Source organism: Podarcis melisellensis, assembly GCF_964234715.1.
Source record: "Podarcis melisellensis genome assembly, chromosome: 16".
Lineage (NCBI taxonomy): Eukaryota > Metazoa > Chordata > Lepidosauria > Squamata > Lacertidae > Podarcis > Podarcis melisellensis.
In genome coordinates, this window is record NC_138533.1 from 26760660 (window position 1) to 26783405 (window position 22746).

At 44.0% G+C, this 22746-nt stretch overlaps 1 protein-coding gene across 1 annotated transcript in view; it reads left to right on the forward strand.

The window, feature by feature from the left end:
* Positions 1–22746, forward strand: part of BCR (BCR activator of RhoGEF and GTPase) — a 91202-nt gene that overhangs the window by 64226 nt on the left and 4230 nt on the right. Inside the window, exons 9-20 of the mRNA XM_081893228.1 lie at positions 1592–1713; positions 2796–2964; positions 4587–4706; positions 6127–6202; positions 6866–6970; positions 7518–7592; positions 8559–8656; positions 10415–10546; positions 18064–18123; positions 20076–20185; positions 21246–21385; positions 21893–22027. Of these exons, the coding sequence (XP_081749354.1) occupies positions 1592–1713; positions 2796–2964; positions 4587–4706; positions 6127–6202; positions 6866–6970; positions 7518–7592; positions 8559–8656; positions 10415–10546; positions 18064–18123; positions 20076–20185; positions 21246–21385; positions 21893–22027 (1342 nt within the window). The remainder of the gene's footprint in view (positions 1–1591; positions 1714–2795; positions 2965–4586; positions 4707–6126; positions 6203–6865; positions 6971–7517; positions 7593–8558; positions 8657–10414; positions 10547–18063; positions 18124–20075; positions 20186–21245; positions 21386–21892; positions 22028–22746) is intronic.

Genomic DNA, 22746 nt, shown 5'->3' on the forward strand with positions numbered 1-22746 from the left:
TTCGGCGATCAGCCTTCTTTATGGTCCAGCTCTCACTCTCGTACATCACTACTGGGAAAACCATAGCTTTAACTATTCGGACCTTTGTTGGCAAGGTGATGTCTCTGCTTTTTAAGATGCTGTCTAGGTTTGTCATTGCTTTTCTCCCAAGAAGCAGGCGTCTTTTAATTGCGCGGCTGCTGTCCACATATGTAGACACAAAATTTGCACAGAGACCATGACGGCTGCTGTTCATTGAGCATTCATTCTTAAAATGTTTGTACTGAGGTTATATGACATTATGTCAAGTGATTGTTGTACTCCTTGTTCCAGTGCATTTTCCAGTCACTCTCCTTACTGCAAAAGTCTGATTTTTAAAAAACAAAACCCAACAGCAACAGTTTTGTTGCATAAGGGTGCTGAACACAGTTTAATTGTGCAGCCTAAATTTGCTTATAATTTTTTAAATTTTGTCAAATAGTGACTGTCTCAGTTCTTGGGACCCCTTGCCAAATGACACCTTCAATGGAGTCTGGAGACACAATGCAAAATCTAGAACTGTTCAAACCTGCCTTTTGCTTTCACTGTTAATGGCCCACCATATTCTCATGAGTCCCTTTGTGGAACTATTGGGTTGGTATTGAAGGCCAGCCATTGTAAACGCTTTAAACTAGCTGAGAGCTTTGGTCTATTATGCTGGTGCTGTAGTGCCCCAAGGTTAATTTCTTTGCTGTTTTCTTCGTTGTTGTATTTTATATTCTCTTCATCTTGTGTAACTTGAAAATAGCAGCAAAACACTTGCCTTCTATTCATTTGCTCTTTTACCGTTACTTACCTACTTAAATCCTTATTGGACTAATTAACTACTATATATTTTCTCATTCACATCGTGATAAAGGGTTGAAAGGCAGATAGATATAAGGCTATCGCTATAAATGAGGTTAGTAGATCTGGGGAGGAACCATAGGGGGCAGTTAGGGAAGGGAATTGTTAAAGCTTGTGAAAACCATCATCATCATCATCATCATCATCATCTAAAGAGAAGGACAAAGCTACCAATGCAAGGAAGTTGCAAGTTACAAGGCAGATTCCCTCCTGAAGCTGCCTGTCCTTGAATGAATTCTGATACAAACGTTGTGGTTGCCACATGGAAATGCTTCAAAATAACAGTAACTGTACATGGGAACAGTATTCCTTGCCAGCTGCTTATCGTCATGTGGAGGGTCTGTGCAAGCCAGGATCTGCCAGCGAGGTGCCACCCTCGCATCAGAGGTTCTCACCATGTGACTGGGCTGGAAAACATAAGCCGCCTTGCATTTTGTCAGACCCACTCAATTGCATGGACCAGTTCCTCAATTACATCCAGTTGCCCGCAACTTCTACCCTGTGCTGAATCCTTCCTTGGTCTGATCCTGTAGCTCCCTATCACATCTTTTCTCCTCCAGTTCCCCTGCACCTTTCTTTCATAGGAACATAGGAAGCTGCCTTATGCATAGTGAGGCTACTGGTCCATTTACCTTAGTATTGTATACACTGACTGCAGTGGCCAACATCTGTCACTTATCCCAGTCTCCATTTCTGACCCTTGCCTCTCCCTTCCTTTTTTTGGCAGCACCGTCAGCTCATGAAGGACAGTTTCATGGTGGAGCTGGTCGAGGGAGCCCGTAAGCTGCGCCATGTTTTCCTCTTCACCGATCTGTTCCTGTGTGCCAAGCTCAAGAAGCAGATTGGAGGGTGAGGCTCTTCTGCATGGGCTCCATGTGAAGGACCATGTGTATACATTGCATAAGGGGGTGGGGAGGAAAATATTTAAGAACAGCTGGGCAACTGCCAGGTGCAACAGAGGCAAAGCACCAAACTGGAGCAGAAGTGATCCTCCCAATGGAGAGGCCAGCCCTTGTTCTTCTCCAGCTCAGATGCCTCTGAACATGTGCAGGTCGCCTTTCCATTACCTCTGAGAAACTGCAGACAACGAGAATAGGAGGCAGGACTTCCACTTAAGAGGGTGCAACTGCCAAGCATGTTTGAGCTCTGGTTCCTCTCTTTGGTTTGGAACCTCCCAGATTGATTGCTGTCTGTGCTGCTGCATAGGGGCCTGCCCTTAGAAGCTGGAGCTGGCTCAGAATCCAACTTCTAAGTATGGTAGTGCTGGTGGTAGTACACCATATAGCAGAAAGAGCATACAGTCGTACCTTGGTTTTCGAACAGCTTAGTTCTCGAATGTTTTGGCTCCCAAATGTCGCAAACCTGGAAGTGGCTGTTCCTGTTTGCGAACTACTTTTGAAAGCCAAACATCCAAATGGCTTTCCACGGCTTCTGATTGGCTGCAGGAGCTTCCTGCAGCCAATCCGAAGCCGTGCTTTGGTTTTCGAATGTTTTGGAAGTCAAACGGACTTCCGGAACGGATTCTGTTCGACTTCCAAGGTACCACTGTATATGTCAGTTAGAGAGCCATGCACCTCCTCACACTGGCCACTTCCATGGAAACCCAAGTTTATTTTCTTGCATTTCAACACATTTTTCCTGACTCGGGTGTTAGCATTCATCTCAGGAAAATGAACATGTGAAAGGCTTCCAAAGGCTAGATGGGTTTTGCAGCATTCTGGAAGGTGTTTAGGCAAGTTGTCAAAAGGAAAGATTCCTTTTGTAGTATGGGCCTGTAACGCTGGAATGCATAAGGCAGGGAGCGGATTACCCTGGCTAAACTTTGGGGCTGCTTCAGGGAGGAGGATATCGTCCTGCAAGTCTGTGGGGGCTAAGCTGCTTAAGGGGAGCAGAGGGGCAAGCTGGCTAACACTCTGCTTTCCTACTTGCAGGAAAAGCCAGCAGTATGACTGCAAATGGTACATTCCACTCTCAGACCTCAGCTTCCAAATGGTGGACGATTCAGAGGCAGTGCCGAACATCTCCCTTGTGCCAGATGAGGAGCTGGATGCTATGAAGATCAAGATTTCTCAACTGAAGAGTGACATCCAACGGGAAAAAGTAAAAGCAGAGGGGAGGAGGAGAATAAGAAATGCAAATAGTGCTTGGCGGTTATATCTGTTTTCTATGATATATTAACAACCTTTCCAACAGCCTCTGTAAGAGGCGTAGAATGAGAGGTACTCATGCCTCATTGCGTGGCTTTGTAGAGATTTGAACTAGGAACTTAAGTTTCATAGCCAGTGTGCTACTCATTGGCTCACATTTATGCCTCCCCCACCCTTTTTCAGGGAGCAGCTTGGCAGTACTGCTACCCCACCACCAATTGCTCAGCTAAGCATTCCTGCAACAAAACAGCCTTCCCAGTCCTGCTTGGGTTGTGCTCAGCCCAGTCAGCTGGTATGAAGAGCCCCATGCACATTCCTGAACAGTACAAAAGGCAATATAGTGTGAGAGGCTTTCTGCTGTAGGAAAGATTGGCTACACTTTGAGCCAAACTCAGAATTAGGGATGGTCCACTTCGAGCATCCAGAAGTGTGAACACTGTTTAGCTGCTGCCTCCAGCTCACATCCTTCTCATTGAATAGCTGAGTGGTGCTGCTGCTGGTAACAGTGGCAAGAGCAGGCAATGATGAGTGTGGAGCTCTCACTGGGGGTATCCTCCACTCCTTCCCTAGCACCCATGTGAGTGAGGGATGCTATGGCTGCCAGGGGAGTCCCTTTCACATGTTTGTTGGGCTCCTCATTCCAGAAGCCCTGAGATGGGCAGTTTCCAGGCTGGGTTGTAGGAGCAGAGTTCTGGGTTAAGGATGTAGGTGAGGGTCACATGGGCAGGAAGCATAATGCCAGATAGAGCATAAAGGTAAATGTAAAGGGACCCCTGACCATTAGGTCCAGTCGTGACCGACTCTGGGGTTGCAGTGCTCATCTCGCTTTATTGGCCGAGGGAGCTGGCGTACAGCTTCTGGGTCATGTGGCCAGCATGACTAAGCCACTTCTGGCGAACCAGAGCAGCGCATGAAAATGCCGTTTACCTTCCTGCCGGACTGAGCAATGGGAGCTCACCCCGTTGCCGGGATTCGAACCACCGACCTTCTGATCGGCAAGCCCTAGGCTCAGTGGTTTAACCCACACCATTTATTATTGTTATTATTATTATTATTATTATTATTGATTAAGCTTGTTAATTGCTTTATACAATTAACTCAGCAACTTACAAATGGCAATAAAACATATGAAAAGCAAAATAATTAAAAGGTAATCAAGCCATGAAAACAATCTCTCCATCTCCTAAGAGAAGTCACACCACCCTAAAGAGCCCCCAAAGGAATACTGCCAGGAGCTGCAAAGGAAAACGCAAATAGAAGAGAAACCTCTTTGCATGGTGCCAAAAATATGTCCGTGCCATTGCTAGGCAAGCCTCCCTGGGAAGAGAATTTGATAGTTAGGGGGCTACTACTGAAAAGGCCCATTGCTTTGTTGGCATGGGCAACTCTGTATGGGGAAAGATATTCCTTGGGGTCCTGAACCATGCAAGGCTTCATAGGTTAAAACCAGTACCCCCACTTCTGGTTTAAGGAACCTAAATATTGAGATTCTTGTGAACGTCAAATTCCTGCATCTGTTGAGTTGTAAAAGAACATGATCTCATTTCCTCTTGGTTTTTTTTTTTTCTTCCTCAGAGGGCTAATAAGGGCAGCAAGAATATGGAGAGGTTGAAAAAGAAGCTTTCGGAGCAGGAATCCTTGCTTCTACTGATGTCTCCTAACATGGCATTCCGAGTGCATAACCGCAATGGCAAGGTGAGAGGCCTTGTGGGCATCTCAGCTCACTGGCAAAGAATGGGGCCTGAATGGGGCTAAACAGAGGAACCATGAGAGGTGGAGTTTTGTTCATGGCGTCTTGCACATGCCCCATAAAAACTGAGTGAACAGAGCATGCCTGTTGCGCACTTAGTGCTCACTACAGAAGCAGCAAAATGAATCAATGGCTGCTTTCATTTATTATTATTATTATTATTATTATTATTTATTAAATCTGTATACTGCCCTGTATCCAAAGATCACAGGGTGGTTCACAACATAAAATTTACTCCCATAGTATAATGAATGCAAAAAAGACCATTATCTCTGAAGCTGAAGGCTGGCAAATTAGAACATTAAGCCCAGCTGCTAGTTAATGGCGCAGGATCTTGTGATCTTTTGGGAGCTCTTTGTAATTGAACAGAATATGGGCAGAGCTGATGGCAGGCTGTGTAAACCCTTGCAAGGGAAACAGACTCTGGATTAAATGCTCTGTGCACTTTGTACCCTCAAAGACAGATGGCTTTGCTGACGTCATTCAAGTCTTAGCTGTTAATGTTGACACTGTTGAGACCTTCACCAAGATTTTCCAAACACAGGGAACTATTTTCTTCACATGCCACGAAATATATGCATTTACAGTGGTACCTCGGGTTACAGACGCTTCAGGTTACAGACGCTTCAGGTTACAGACTCCGCTAACCCAGAAATAGTACCTCGGGCTAAGAACTTTGCTTCAGGATGAGAACAGAAATCCGGAAGCACGGCGGCAGCGGAAGGCCCCATTAGCTAAAGTGGTGCTTCAGGTTAAGAACAGTTTCAGGTTAAGAATGGACCACCGGAACGAATTAAGTACTTAACTCAAGGTACCACTGTATATAAAAAACATTTCAACACTACCTGCAGTGAACAACCTGGCAAGAAGGCAAGCGTGCAAATGGCTGATTTCTTTTGTCTGGAAAAAAAAGTTCATCAGCCCAAAAAAGGAAGAACAGAAAATTATAACCAGATTATTATTTTTTAAGAAAAGACAAAAGACTGTGTAGCACTATGCATTTAACAGACCAACAGGCGAAAGGTTATTTTCACCGTACAATGAAGAGTACTGTGAATGGTCACATATACCCCTAAGACACCAAACCTCAGGACATAATTCCTAGATGGTACAACTCAATGGCTGCTTAAGCCAAAACTTGTGGAGTAAGACACATGAAGTTATTTTTTACTGTCCAGGAAAATGCTGTTAGTCTTGCAGAAAATTAAATAAAAATTGGGTGACAGGGATATGTGTTGGCTGTATTATGAACTTTGTATAATCTTATTTTAACACTTTAGATTGTTCTTTTTGTACATAATTTAGCTGTTGGATAAGGCAATATAAAATAAATAATCCTTGGGCCTCTTTTTCTCTGTCACTCAGAGTTACACATTCCTCATCTCATCTGACTATGAACGGGCAGAGTGGCGAGAGATCATCCGGGAGCAGCAGAAGAAATGTACGTGCCTATGCTCTGACTTCCCTAGGTGTGACCAGCAGGCATCCTGGGCTTGGAGAAATCAGAGGGGGGATCTTGGGGCTGACCCTTCTGCCTGTCTAAGGCTGAACATGCCACTCTTCTGTGTGAGGGTTGCCGAATGTCCCATGTGTAGATATGCGGCCTTTCTTGACTGTGGTCTGGGTCAGATACAGATGTGTTTCTGTGAATCAGCACCTTCCAGGTGCTTCCCCTCCACTCCAGCGAGACCCCAAGGATGGGGACTCCCAGCATGCTGTCCTCATGTAGGAAGAAACTTCTACAGTTCTGTGCTCAGTATTGATGCAGTGACGCTACCTAGTCCAGCCATCATTCCCAGTAAGGAGCAGGTAACTTGTTGAGGGAGATCTCCAGGTTTATTAGAAGAGGGCCTTTCCTCTGTGAGAAAAGGCTTCTGCATGATTCCCACATGTGGCAAATTGTTTGGTAGGAGTTGGCTATCTGCTTGACCTTTTCTAGGATAACCGGGAATCGTAGTATTCTATTCCCAGGATCATTTCTGAGGATCCCTTATGGATGTCTTTGTGGCAATAATACTCAAAGCAAAGAGGTCAGCATTACCGGCCTACACCTTTCTTCCCAAGTTTGCAGGAGATTAAAAGCCCATTCTCCTCTGAATTGTAGGTTTCAAAAGCTTCTCACTGACTTCAGTGGAGCTCCAGATGCTGACAAATTCCTGTGTGAAACTTCAGACTGTGCATCACATCCCCCTCACGATAAACAAAGAAGGTGAGAACCCTGGAACCAATTGGCCTCATCTGCCATTGCTCTTGACTATCTTGCCTCCAACAGTGGGCAGCACTCAGAGGGACGATTTCCAAGTGGCTAATGTGTGTGTTGGATCTATACCATTGCATACCAATAAAAGTACACAGTCCCAGTTCACTTCCCAGGCATAGGCATGGAGCCAGCCACCAGCTTTAGTCATTGTAGTGGTGAAAAACAGTGTCTTAAAAAGGCAGTGGCTCACTCTCAGTCCAGAAGCCTTTTTCATGCTCCCTGGATTTTGGGATGTTGCATAGTCTAATTCCTTATGCTCACAGCTATAAACATTATGAAACTAAATTTCCATAGATTATGGAGCAGATCTTTTCCCCAAGCCACAATAACATACATAGAAGGTTGTTAAATCTGGGATAAATGTGCTTACAGTCTTTAAACACACACATTTACGCCACAGAAATTGAATTTAACAGATATAGGGGGATTTAATTTGTCTTTGCCACCGAACTCCCAGAGCCAGTTTAACTATCATATTTATATGTTTTTAACACAGATGATGAGTCCCCTGGTCTCTATGGGTTCCTGAACGTCATTGTCCATTCAGCCAGCGGCTTCAAGCAGAGCTCAAGTGAGTGGTAGTTGCATGGTAGCTGTGTGTGAATGCAAAGAGCTGGATTACCGTCATGCTAAGTATGATTTGGTGGTACGGCTAGCAACCAAATGAAAGCCCCACTCTGGATTCAAGCAAGCCTCTGGTTGCCCACAGGGAGACGCTGGTGCTGCTGCCATAACAATGGAATATAATGTTATGGAAGTGGATGGGAGACCCTGAAGAGCTGCAGCAACCAGTCAGTGTAAACAGTCCTGAGCTAGATAGACCAAATGCTCTGTCTTGGTTTATGGCAGCTGCTTCCTATACTCCTTTGTTGTTTGGCTTCTTGCACAGCCCAATCAATGCACTTTCTCTCTGCAGCTATATAGCTGGCACACATATGAAGGTGGTTGTCGCAGCACACCTAGCTGGCATTTTTGTGGCAGTCAGGAGAGTTGACCTTTGGAGGGCTCAAGGGATGGGTGGCCAGCTGGCTTCCCATCTGGTAAATTCAGCCTATGCCGCTGTCTGGCAGGGGGTGTATTCCTGTGTGGGGAGTCTATCCTGGAAGCCTTTTAAAATGCATAGTGGTGACAGCTTGGTGACTGACGCCTGGCATGTTAGGAAGGTCTTCTACGACAGAATGAAATTTAATAAATTCTTCCATCATTTGAGGTTGGGTTTTACAAATCAATCTTGTGGGATAATTGTCAAGAATGAGAATGAGCTTGCAATATAATCTTTACCTTGGAGTGGTTCTGGAAACTGAGACACTTGAGAGAAGAGCAGCCCTCCAAATATCGGGTGTCAGCAAAGACTACCATGGGACTGAAGGAAGCACCCTACTCTGGGAGGTGCTCCAAAGTGTAGATCACTGTTGCATGGACCAACCAGCAGTCAGATTGATTGTGAGCGCATGGTCTGACCCAGCTGACCAAGGAAACTGCAAGAGATGTTGGTGACCCTAACCAAGCCATTGCTTCTTTGTCTTCCTCCTCCTAGACCTCTACTGCACTTTAGAAGTGGATTCCTTTGGGTACTTCGTGAACAAGGCAAAAACGAGAGTTTACAGAGACACAGCAGAGCCCAACTGGAATGAGGTAGACTGTAGTGGTGCTCTGGGCTTCCTCTGATCACCACCTCTCATAGAGTCTTTGACAGTAGGAGGCCAGTGGTTCTGTTTGTACAGATTTAAATTGCTTTCTCCTTATGTGGTGTGTCAGGGAGGTTCCTGTAGATTTTTTGTCATGGCCTGCTCCTAAAAGGATGGGACCTTCATCTTACTGCCACTGTCTGCATACAAATGGTTCCAAGAATTAATCCCATTTGAAAAGTGGTCATAACGAAATTCAGCTGTCTAATTTGGGGGCCAAGTGTGGCAGTGCCCTTGTGGTTCCCTCCCATTTGTTTCAGTAAGGTGGGGGGAGAGAATTATCCTTTTGGATTTCCCCCTCTATAGGCATCAAACTGTTTTGATCTAAATCCACCTCTTTAAAAATTCAGCAGGAGAGCATAGCGAGTCTTAGATGTAAATGCCACAGTTGCATCTTGTATGTGGACAGAGTCCCATTAGAGGAAAAAGCAGGGTATAAATAAATAGTATAAAAACAACAACAACTGACCACCATCACAACTGACTTGCAGCATTAACTGAGTGGGGAAAGTTCAAGGCCAATGCTGTGGCTTGCTTAGAGTGGTTAATCTTGGGCTGTATCCCTGAGGGCTGCTTTTGAGTACCTGTGAATCAGGCAGCTCCGTTGAATTTGTTTTGAATGACTTATGAAAGTGAAGGGGAAAGTAGCCAGAAGCAGAACAGTCTCTCTTTTGAGAACTGGGCAGCGGCACAGCTTGCAAGAGCAGCTGCCTCTATTGCTGTTTTTTATTCTAGTACAGCCTTCCTTATCCTGGTTCCCTGTAGATATTATGGACTACAATTCTCATCAGCCCCAGCCACTATGGATGTTCTGTCTGAGGATGTTGGGAATTGCACTCCAAAACATTTGGAGGATGTCAAGATGGAAAGGGCTGCACTAGAGGGTTTCAGTGTTCTTATTTAGAGACCTATTACAATAGTTTAGCTCATCAAGATTTTTATTTTGATTAACAAAGTATACATGCCACTTACTCTGTAGAAAACCTCTAAGTAGTTTACAAAAGATCTTTCCTCAGGAAATATGGAAGTTGCAGTATCTTTCCTGGCAAAGCCAGGAATTTGTCTCCCTCTGGAACAGACCCAAGGGTGTGACAGTCATCCTTCACATATGTCTTATGGTCTAGTCCTCTTAAAAGTTTTTTATGCCCATGCTTTAATTGTATTTTACAATTAAATTTAATTGCATTTTACAATTGTAATTTACTTGTAATTAATTGTATTTTACAATTAATTGTATTTTAAAGTTTTTAATACCTTTCATTGTTTCATTTTGCCTTTTTTATTGCTGCCTTTCTTATGTTAGGGGGAGGCTCCATAAGTTTAGTTAATAAAAAGCCCACCTCCCGTTGCCAGCAAAGTGCACAACCCCCTCCTTGGGGAACTATCTTATAGATTTATAGATTATGCAGACAGAAAGCTGTTTTGATTGCGCAGAAGTTGTTCCCCAGGTGGAAAACAGAATGAGACAAAATCTTCAGGGTGCCCTTTCATGATTTCCCAAGAAATCTCTGTGATGTTAGTACTTTGAGAGCTACAGCATGGGTAGCCAGTGTGGTGCCTGCCAGATGTTGTTGGACTACAGAATCTATCATCTTTGGCCATTGGCCATGCTGACTGGGGCTTATAAGAGTTGTCCAAAGCATCTAACTATCCTTGCTATGAAGAGTGAATCTCGACTAACTCAACTGCTGTTCTCCTGCTGCAGGAATTTGAGATAGAACTGGAGGGTTCACAGACACTGCGAATCTTGTGCTACGAGAAGTGTTACAACAAAACCAAGCTTACCAAAGAAGATGGAGAGACCACAGACCGAATCATGGGCAAAGGCCAAATCCAGGTGGGCTGTTGGAATATATACCTTTGTAAAGGCAAGATGGCCATGTTTCTTTGAAGCATAGGGTCAGGAACAGGTGGCCTTCCAGATGTTGGACTCCAACCCCCATTGACCCAACCCAGAATGGCCAATGGCCAGTGGTGATGGGAACATCTGGAGGGTTGCAACTTCCCCATCCCTAATTTAGAGCATCCTATCTGTACAGGGTATCTGGGCTCCATGTGCATTGATCCACAACCCATAAAAGGCAAAATGGGAGCAGCCATGGCCACACAGAAAGGTGGTGAGAAGCCCAATGTAGTAATGCTGGCTGGGGCTGATGGGAGTTGGAGTCCAAAATTTGTGGAGGGCACCAGCTTGGGGAAGACTGCAGTAAGAAGTAAATTGAGATGAGTGACTGAAAGCAGGATACCACCCCTGTTTGGAGGGCATGCTCATCTGAATAAACTACTTAGGTGCTTGATTACCCTTTGGTCTTTTCAAAGCCTGCCCTTGAGAAAATCTAGTCTTCTTTCTTTGGAACTTTTAAGACCTCTAGATGATGTCAGACATGAAGTTTTCCATCCCTCTCTCTGCTAGAGCTGGGTATAAATTATTCTTGCTTAACTATCCAATTGTGTGTTGCTAATCCGCTATTATCTTGACTGGAAATCTCACCCTCTCACTTCTGGGATTTGTGAATCATGCAGCTCTTTGTATCGTGGTGAATGCAGTGAGCCTTGGTGACTAGAGCTAGGACTGTTTATTAGCTTTACCTCTCTCTCTCTCTCTCTCTCTCTCTCTGTGTGTGTGTGTGAGAGAGAGAGAGGGGGGCGGTTGAATAGGAAGGAAAGCCATCAACTGACTCTGTGTTTGGAAAAGCACGGCTGTTTTCCACAGAAGCAACAGGCAGCAAATTAATGTTTCCTGTTCCATCATTTGGTCTCTCCGTCTCTGGAAAATGAGCAGCTCTTTTCTTTTGTTGGGGTTTGCAGTTTATTTGCTGGAGGTTTCCGTAGAATGTTTACACTGGAATTTGGAGGTTTTGCATGTAATGTAATTATCTTAAAGACCTCCAGCTTTTCATTCATGCTACAAATTGAAGCTACTTGCTGTCACTCTGCATTTATTTTAGGTATGTCACTTCCTGTAGCATTTGATGTCACTGTTAAAGTGGAATCCAAGGTGTGTTCTATGTGTTCCGTCAGTTTTTAATCTCATTTTGCAGAATACAGTGGTACCTCTGGTTGTGAACGGGATCCGTTCCGGAGGCCCGTTCGCAACATGAAAAGCCCGCAACCTGAAGCACAGTATCTGCACAGGTGTGCGGCACGATTTGGCACTTGTGCGCATGCGGTGAAACCCAGAAGTAACCCTTTCTGGTACTTCCGGGTCACCATGGGACACAACCTGAAAAAAAATGTAACATGAGGTATGACGGTACATAGCCCACCTACTGGACCTCTTAACTTCTTACCTGTCACATCTGCAGAAGAAGAGGAGTTTGGATTTGATATCCCGCCTTTCACTCCCTTTAAGGAGTCTCAAAGCGGCTAACATTCTCCTTTCCCTTCCTCCCCCACAACAAACACTCTGTGAGGTGAGTGGGGCTGAGAGACTTCAAAGAAGTGTGACTAGCCCAAGGTCACCCAGCAGCTGCATGTGGAGGAGCAGAGACGCGAACCCGGTTCCCCAGATTACGAGACTACCGCTCTTAACCGCTACACCTCACTGGCACATATGCTCTCTGATGGAGTAGAACACTGTCACATCTGTTATGGTTATAAGAACATAAGACGATCCCTGATGCTGGGCAGAGTAGGCCCTGTCTCCCAACTGTTTATTCCCAGACGCCATATATGGAGGCATACTGCTTCTGATACTAGAAACAGAACATAGCCATTGATAGCCTTCATGAGTCTTTCAGGTGCTACAAGATTGATATTTTTGCAGCAAAATTGAGGCCTTTAATATTTCTTGGTTTTCTGTCATTGTGTCACAACAACAAATGCTGATTGCTTTACAAGAAATGAAAGCCAGTCCCTTCCCACTGATAGTGAAGTGTTTTGCTGTCATGCCATTAGGGCACTTTGAATGGATAAGTCCCTTTACCTTCTGGATAAGGACCAGCACTGATCAAAACAGCTCCCTTTTGTTTATTGTTCTATCATGGCATGGTTGCCTTGGGGGCACTCTTAGGAATGGGTTTGATGTGCAAACTGTTGCTCTGTTCCCTGCCTCTGTTTCCCTGTGGCCATGGCTTCTTTCTTTTTCTAAGCACCCCAGACAAAATTTCCAGGGAAGGGGAAGCCAGGCGGAAACTCTAACATGGTACAGTCGTACCTTGGATCTTGAATGCCTTGGCTCCTGAACAAATCAGCTCCCGAATGACTGAAACCCAGTTTCCGAACATTCTTTTGGAAGCCGAACATCCGGTGGGGCTTTTGCAGCTTCTGATTGGCTGCAGGAGCTTCCTGCAGCTAATCAGAAGCCACACTTTGCTTTCCAAATGTTTTGGAAGTTGAATGGACTTCCATAATGGATTCTGTTCAATTTCCAAGATAAGACTATATTGTGATTACAGCAGAACACTGATGGCAGGAAGGGTGGTCATCCTGAGCATTTGCATGCTACCTGCATCCCTAACCTCTCTTTGTGAGAGGCCTACTCAGCTTATCAGTCAAGAGCTGCTTCTGCAGGAGAGGAGACAAGCCTGGGGATGGATACCTGACAGCAGCAAGATACCTGACACACAGAGGCAACATGTAAATCTTGGAGAAGCCCCTCCACAGACACTGCAGACATTATTGGGGACTTAATGGGTTGTGTAGACCACCAACACAGTGTCTTTCCTTGGTTGGTTATAGTGCCTTGCAGATTTCCTAGTCAAATTAAGAACTCTTTCCCACTAAAACAAACTTTGCTTCCCTTCAGCTGCTTTGGCCTACAACTCCCATGTAGCATGACTGTATGCTAGAGCTCATGGAAGCATTACTGTACTGCCTGAGGCTGATGGTAGTTGCAGTTCAAAACTGCTGGAGGATACCAAATTGAAGAAGGCTGCACTAAATCAACAAGGCAGTAGCTTTGCAGAAAGTGTACACACTCCTCTTGCTGTTCAGCAGAACCCAGATGGTGCAAAGTTGGTGATCTAGATGTGACACTAGCTCCTGGCTGCAAAATCATATTTTCAGCAGTCATATTTATTTGTACTATGATAAAGTCTCTAACTGTAGGATTAGCAAGACCTCTATTCAGTAGTTCTACTTCAGCAAATTTTCTACTTGTCTTTCCAGTTCACACTGTGGTCTTCAGCCTCCAAAATATCTGCATTTCTTTGCCAAGATTTCTTCTGTCCAATGGCAAGGACACTCTAGCAGTGTCTTTCAAATCTCATTTTGCAGTTTAACATAAGCAAGTGAGCAGATTTTCTGGCATGTATAGATCTTTCTAGTCCCTCTTTGGCGATCTTGTTGGTTTTTCAGAATACATGCTGCGATAAGAGTCTGAGAATGTCTGTGTGGGTAGAAACATAGCTATCTCAGCATTCCATAACTGGACTAATAGTATCTTTGACTTGTTACTACCGAGATTAAATGGAAACGTGCATTTTAATCCCATTTCTTCATGATTTTGGTAGCATACAGGGTCCTCCTTTTTGATAAAGAGCCAAAGGTGCTTGGGGTTCCTTGGCTGCAAGTTAACAATCTAGATACTTTTTATCTTCAATCCTGACAATGGCATTGTGGTCTGTGAGATGAAGAAGCCTCCCACAAAGCCAGCAGGCATGCGGATTTCACTTTGGGGCAATTGCAAGACTTGCCATGTAGTAGCAGAAAAGTGAACATGTGAATTCACCCAAATGCATGCATGGTGTCAGTGGTGCACCATTGTGATTTTGCTACTGCTTTGTTGCAGGGAAATCATGTTGTCCAAAGTGTCCATGCAGAACAGTTGTCCTCCACACAGGTGATTCATACAGGATTTCTACTCAGTCACACTATAAACAGGATTAAAAGAGTGACATTTATGTCTGTTAAAACTGTTTGGAAATAAAAACAAAAAAGTGGGTAGCAGACTGGCTGACTGGTCTGCCTTTCCCCACTGCACCACCCTTGTTGATCATGTAAGCAGCTTGTCTGGCCAGCTTGGAATGGCAAAGCTGCTGTTACGGAATGTAATTCATTTAAACATATCCTTCCTGTTGTATCTTTGTCATGCCTCTCAGTGGCCTTATCAGGGCTGATATTTCCTCCTCCAATGGGCCAGTTAAATATTTTTTCCCCAAATCTTCTTTTTTTAGCTGCTTCTTGTTTAGGTTCTTTAATAGAAGCACAATACTGGACTGCTGGTAAATTACTCCACATTGGGTGATTCTTTTTTAAAGGGGGAGGACCCATCACTCAATGGCGTTAGAGCATATACAGTGGTACCTTGGGATGTGAACGGAATCTGCTCCGGAGCCCCGTTCGCATCCTGAACAGAACGTAAGATGCGCGTGAGCGGGTCACGTTTTGCCACTTCTACGCATGCGTGTGACGTCATTTTGAGCATCTGCACATGCGCGAGCAGCGAAACCCGGAAGTAACACGCTCCGTTACTTCCGGGTTGCCGCAGAGTGCAACCCGAAAGCGCTCAGCCTGAAGCACATTCAACCTGAGATATGGCTGTACTTTTATTTATTTATTATATTTATATTCCACCTTTCCTTCATGGATCTGGCATGGATGCTTTAGTTGAAATTCCTGCATTGCTGGGGATGGGACTAGATAACCCTTGGGAACATTCTAACTCTACAATTCTATGATTCCAAGGAGCCCAGGGTGGTGCGCATGCTTTTTCCTCTTCTTTCTGCAGCCTGGTGCCCTCCAGATGGCATTGGGGGGTTGGACTAGATGACCCTTGGATCCCTTTCAACTCTATGATTCTAGAGCACATTTAGATGGCATCTATGCAGATACACGAGCATTTTGAACTGGGAAAGACTTCTTGGAAAAGAGATGGACTTTTTCTGAGTGCTTGCTGGGAAAGCTCATGAATACCAAACTGATTTCAGAATGAATTGAATGAAACTCTCCCATCAGTAGTTAAAAAAACATTGAGTCTTGCATTCTTGCATTGAGTCTTGTATTCGTGCTCTACTGTTGGATGCAGGGTGGTACTTGTTGTTGTGTAGAAGTACCATTTCCTTCCACAGGTGGCACTTCATGCCTAACTTTGGAATCTCTGCCCTCATCCCAGACAGCTTTTACCTGTTGAATCCCCAAAGAATACTTCAGACAGCATTTTCACTTATTTATGTAGAAGATTCTCCACCACCCCAGGTTTTCGTTTTTCACAAAAACCTCAAAGTGACTTACAGTAAATCATGCCTGTTTTAGACAAGAGTTGCATTTTAGGTTCTGCAACTTTATATGGCACAGAAGTACAGGGCCTGAGCAGCAGATGAATTGCATCTTGAGTCTGGGTTGACTGTTCCCACTGTGAGAATGGTGTTGTGAAGGGCTATCCATGTCAGCTCCAGAAAGCAGTCGCATGGGGGTGGAGGTGAGCTCAGTAGTTCCACAAAGGAAACCAGATACTTCAGAAGCCATTTCCTCTCAATTCTGGGAAAATACAAAGCTTGTTGAGGGAAAATTCTGCCTCCCTTCCCATAAACTCTTTTGGGAAGGAAAAACAAACACCTCATTGGCACCTTGGCTGCCCAAACTGAAGTGGGCAGGTCCTCCAGGAAGAATATTCTCATTATAAAGCTCCTGGCAGAGCAAGAGTAGACTTAGAGGGACAACACTGGGCTTCAGAGCACAATAAGAGCACACGACACAGTAAGAGATGTGGGAGCTGCTGATGACCCACTCCACCACTCAGGAAGTCTTCAAACATTTCTGCTACAGCTGTAGCTGCAGGACTCTGCTGGATTTACCGAAGAAATGTACACATAACAGAAGCCACACTCTGTGGCCCCGAGTCTGTGGCAGTGTGCTACAAGGAAAGGTTGGCTTTACTCTTACATTCATTCAGTCATTCATTCTCTCTCTCTCTCTCTCTCTCTCTCTCTTTCTCCCCACCCTCCGCCTTCCCATTGCTTTGTGCTGTATGTGTGGATAGAGAAACTGCTTCCACTTATTAGCAATAATAGTGGGGTCTCAACAGGCGGAGGCAGAGGGCTAATTCTCACAAACAGCAAATGAAGTGGTGAACCTGTGCCTGGACTGTGCCACTTCAGGGTTCAAGTGGGGCCTCAGGTTGTTGAATGCTCCTCCCTTTACAAAAATAAAATAAAATAAATTCCTATCATGTTGAAAACTTTCTAGCTGTTTTCCTACATGCTAGTTTTCTGGGCCTATGAATTTTTATGTGTGGAAGAGCATTATCATACAAACACACCCAACGAACCTGCAGTCATCTGAGTGGCATAATTCAGAGACAGGTTGACAACTTCACTTAGGCCTGAGAGAGGAGTTGGCCCTGAATCCCTAAAACTGATTCGGGGGCAGGCCAGAGGCAGGCTGATGAACAAGCCCCGCAAACCAGAATTGGTACCATGGACTCTGCTAGAAAACCTCCACTGGCTTGTCAGACAGACGTGCATATTGTGTGCAAAATAAAAGACAACTGTTTTGAAATTTTTGTGATAAGGATAAAGGTATGTGTTGAATGTATTTGCTTAGCTTTGCAAAAATATGCTGCTTTCGTGACTTCCGTTGTCAAACATTCTGGAATCTTTTTTTCTCATGCAGAAGAGGGTGACGGATGACAAATGGTCTGAAAGGGCACTGAGGAATTTCTAAATCAGCCTTCCCCAACCTGGTGCCCTCCAGCAGTTTTGGACTACGGGGGCAGTTTGGAGCTATAGCACTAAACAGCTCGAGGGCATCAGACTGGGGAAGACTGTTCTAGGGTATTCATGTTGAGAACTGTTGAGGTCTATAATTTTGCTATTTGTTTTAAAGGACAAGCTAGCAGGATTCTCCTGATATCTCTGATCCTGCAAATATGTGACCTGCATACCGGTCTAATTAAATTTGGCTCCCAGTACGTTTCTGAGCACAATTCAAAGTGTTGGTGCTGACCTTCACAATTCAAAGTGTTGGTGCTGACCTAAATGACATTGGCCCAGTATACCCAAAGGAGTGTCTTAACCCCCATCGTTCAGCCTGGACACTGAGGTCCAGCTCTGAGGATCTTCTGGTGGTTCCCTCACTGCGAGAAGTGAGGTTACAGGGAACCAGGCGGAAGGCCTTCTTGGTAGTGGCGCCCGACCAGTGGAACGCCCTAACATCAGATGTCAAGGAAATAGAATAACTTATCTGACTTTTAGAAGACATCTGAAGGCAGCCCTCTTTAGGGAAGTTTTTAATGTTGTAAGTTTTATTCTGTTTTTAGTCCTCTGTTTGGAGCCGCCCAGAGTGGCTTGGGAAACCCAGCCAGATGGGCAGGGTATAAATAATAAAATTATTTGACTAATTTATGTAAGGCAATACAGCCACTTTGGCCTCTGCACCTGATTGCTAACTCACTAATAACTCTCCATTTTTCAGCTGGATCCACAGACGTTGCAAGATAAAGACTGGCAACGCACCGTCATATTGATGAATGGAGTAAGTACAGACAATTCTAAAATGCAAGCTGGCTGCTCCTGACTGTTCCGTTCTGGATTAGATTTTCAGGTCTTGTGCTCCTGGTGACTGAAGACCCATACTCAAATGTTGTTGTAACATCTGCACACACATGCAGATGATGATATAAAACACTGACAGCAAGCTGCTTGCCAGGCCCTGTGCAGCTGTTTACATGCCTGCTGAGGAGCCAGCTTTATAGATTGTTCCTTGCGTGGGTGCAGTCTCCATTAGCACACAGATACAGAGCAGCTTTGAGCATTCAATTGTTGCATAGGAACAGCATGTATAAATTTTCTATGTTGGAAATTCTGCCTTTGTATCGCCCATACTGCCAAAACACATAAGCTCTCTGATAACAATCTGCACTTCCCTGGATGGGGAAGATAGGAGAGTTTTATTTCTAATGCAATAATGTTACAGAGGATCTGGACATATGCAGAATATGCACATCCTGTTCCTGGTGCAGCAATAGACCACCCTAGCTGTCTTTGTAGTCATGTAGGCTGCTTCTCGCACAACAAGGTCTTTCTCTGAAGCCTGTTTGACCTCTCAAAGCACTCGGCCTTATTAAATTGGCACCTTGACTATTTGGTCCTATTGATGCCTGGTGTGGAAAATCAAAACAACACTCACAACTGCGTGCCCTTGCAGGCACTAATTTTTAACAAAGGGGACAATGCACTCTGGAATTCTCCTCTGCAATTTTCACTGAAATAAATGGGAATGGCAGTGGCTTGTATTGGAGAACTTCTCAGCAGATCAAATGCCCGCCAGCGCTCAGAGCTGCCTGTCTGTAACCACTGAAGTCCTGTTCTCCCTTTTAAAATATAAGCAATGTTGGCATAGCTTTTTGACAAAGAATGGCACACAGTGGAATCTATTAAGAACAGGCATCTGTGTACACTGTCTCTTCAATGAGCTGTATTAATAAGCTCCAGTTAACCAGATAAAAGTGGTTTAGCTGGGGAAACTACTTCAGATGAAATAGCAATTATTTCAGACATAAGTAGTTTTGAAGAACATTAAAATCTCATGCATCATGTAAAATCTTCTTTGACCCTCAGTTACAAGTTGTTGCTCACTGTGGTGTTAATGCTACTGAATACAGAAGAGTCTCTGCTCATTGAATATCAAATGAGACTTGCTGTCTGACTATTGTCTCTTCCTAGTGAGCATGGATAAGCTGCACATTATGCATAGCTGCTATTATTTATATACTTTATATTATGCTTTTCATGTTGCCATGTACTTGGAGAAGCTAACACATTTTCTTTTAAGAAGCAGTAAACCACATGTAAAATAAAACAAAAACAAACTGAGGGATGAAAAGTTAAAGTAGTAATAAAAGCAGCTGTAAGACGCCTTACCTTAAGAGATTTTACCGAAACAATTCTAACTGTAAACTCCAGAAACAATATTTTGCAAGTGTAAGGCTAAAAACAGGGATGGCTAACCTGTGGATCTCAAGATATTGAGCCCCAGTGATTGTGGGAGTTGTAGTCCAGCAACATCTGGAGACCCACTTTTTAGGCTCTCCTGGCCTAAAATCTTAGAAAAGTCTGGTTGACTTTCAGTTTGTATTAGACTTCACATTTCTTTCCACATTAGCTTTGTTATTTCTACCCCCTTTGACATTTTGTTGTTTTGAAGTGTTAGAAGACTCTGTTTGTAATCACAAGAGACTAATGTGGTATGTAGTTGAGAAGAAGGTGCATTGTTCTGTGTAGTTTTCCCAAGGGAAAGCAGTTTACATGGAGTATGAAAGTAACTCAGTCTGATTGCGGAGCTCAGAACAGAGCAGGTCACCCAGCTGATGATCCAAACCCCTGTGCTATTCATTGTTACTCCTTGTGACTGTTTTTGAATGAGAGAAATCCAACGAGAATTTCTGTTGTTGGAAAGAGTAGCTATGAATCTCCTTTTTCTTCAAGGTTGAAGTGAAGCTGTCTGTGAAGTTCACCAGCAGAGAGTTCAGCTTAAAGAGGATGCCCTCCCGCAAACAAACAGGCGTATTTGGAGTAAAGATCGCAGTGGTCACCAAGTGAGTTATTTCATCATTTTTTCTTTTTAATCCAGGGTTTTTCCTTAAGGCCTTTCTCCTGACCTGACAGTGAACAAAAGTTAACATGTATAATTTGCCTGTTTTCTAACAGGTAGTTTTGAGGGGAGGGGAGAGTATCTGTTTTGCAAGCTGCATCATCTTCATTGAGAGCTGCATAAATCTGCTTGGAACCCAAGTTTGTTTACTTTGAACATCATGTGCTATGCCGTGCTCCGGAACCAACCCTTGGTCTCTTCCTATCCTGTGAGATGACTCACCCTGGGATTTTCCAAGCTACCGAGCAGCCATTATGCACCACACTCAAAAAAACATTCACACCATCTGGATGGTGCTATATTAGTTTTAACCCCTGAACTTTAGTCATGATTCATTTGCCAGCAGAATGTTTACTGGCACTGGAGAACTTGGGAGGGAATCATTATTCTGTAGGCAAAAAACAGGACTACTAAAGCACACATATTAAAGTGACATCTTTAAAAAATAGAGAAGTTGAATGAGGATTTTTAGCTTCCTCTCAGGTATCAGCCTTACTTTGAAAAGAAAAACACGTGATTCTCTGGAGTCAGGTGAATGGTTTGGTACCCATGGTATGAACTGATGACTGGAATTTTATGGTGTTGGAGTGAGAGAATGTAGCTGCCAGTGGTTTGACCTCTTACTTTTCTGCACATCAATAAACTTTGTACTTTTGAGCAGCATGGCATATCAGGGAATGGCAAGTGCTTCAATATGATACTCACAAGCTTAGGGGCAGATCAGAAATAGCACATAACTTTGAAAATGATAAATAGCTGTACATCTTGAACAACAGTTTTACCGTTTTAATTTTTTGACATAGTAATTCTGTAAATTTGTATTAGTATTACTTTTGAAAATACAAAATGATACCGGGGGAAAAATGTCTGCCTTTAAATGCAGGCAGCCTCTAGTTTTTCCACAGAATCAAAGGCAGTTTGAAATTGGTTTCTTGCTTGTGGTGTGTGTACATTCACACATAATTATTGCCTTTGCCTTTACTGAACTGGACTTCTTCTTGCAGGAGAGAGAGATCAAAGGTGCCTTACATTGTGCGCCAGTGTGTCGAGGAGATTGAGCGTCGTGGCATGGAGGAGGTGGGCATTTACCGAGTCTCTGGCGTTGCCACCGATATCCAGGCTCTGAAAGCTGCTTTTGACGTCAGTGAGTATCAGCTTCTAAGGTTTTCATTTCCACTAAAAATGAACAGAGTCAGTGCTCCACTCACTCTACAAACAGTTACTAGGGCCAGTCTCAATGGAAGTAGTTCAGAAAAGGAAGAGATCTGCAATGCAGTTGTTTCTAACGTACATGCTTTAGCTTAACTGCGAAATGAATGTTGTTTACATTTTCAAATCGAAAAGAAGCTGGTTCAATGCATCAAGCAGCAGTATTTCTCAAGAAACTGCGAGATACGTATGCATTGTGGTTAACTGTCATGTGTGCACTGTTTCAAACACCAGTGGTGGCAGCACACTGGAGACAGGGTAAATGTTAATGCATACACAGCCAGAGTGTGCAAGCCCATGGCATATTCCTGATCCTCCAAAAGCTCTACCATCATTTTTGAACTGAGCAAACAATTTCAGCAGAGAGGAAGTTCAGAAGCAACACCCGAGTAGCTAAAGGCTCTGCTCCCCTCACATTTCCCTTCCCCTCCCTCTATTTCAGATAACAAAGATGTCTCCGTCATGATGAGTGAGATGGATGTGAATGCCATTGCAGGGACCTTAAAGCTCTACTTCAGAGAACTGCCTGAGCCCCTCTTCACAGATGAACTCTATCCCAACTTTGCTGAAGGCATTGGTGAGAATTTGATGACTAACAAACATACTACTTCAGGATTGCTGAATCAATTTGGAGGAAATGTGACTGAAGATATTTGGCAGAAACTCCTTCAGGGCATCCTCTTACCCAAAATAATGCAAGAATACTTAAAGCATTAGAAATGTAACTGCTTTAGAATTGTTAACATTCCTAATGTTTTAAGTATTTTAAATTGCAACATTTTCTCGTAGGGGAGTGTTTCCAGGCCGCTGATAATATCGTTGCATCTTCCAGACTTTCAGATCTGCAATCCCCAGTTTGAAAAGTGCCAGCCAGAACTGTACAGTTTTCCATTTGTGCAGTGGACAACAATCCCTTTCCTGATAATATCTAGCATGCAATTGGGACTCTTTTCTCATAGCTGAGGCAAATAACTGGGCCAGGTTTGGCTCTGCAGTCTGTGAGGCACAAGTTTGTAATGTATTAAGTTTCAGCCCTTCTTTAGGAGGCAGCTTCTAAACCAAAATTAGGTCAGTTCCTGGACCTGTGTGTAGCTTGATGCTGCAGAGGGAGGAAAAGATTCAGCTGCCCAAGAGAAGTTAGGGCAGCAGAGTTCAGGATGGATTGGGGGAGCAGTGAGGATGTGCCTGTATTGAGCTTGGTCTCTGGATTTTATTTTTTGTAACTTGAGTGAAACATATTATGTACTTTGGGCACTTCCAGACTGTTGCTATTTTTGATTGGGGGATTCAATCACA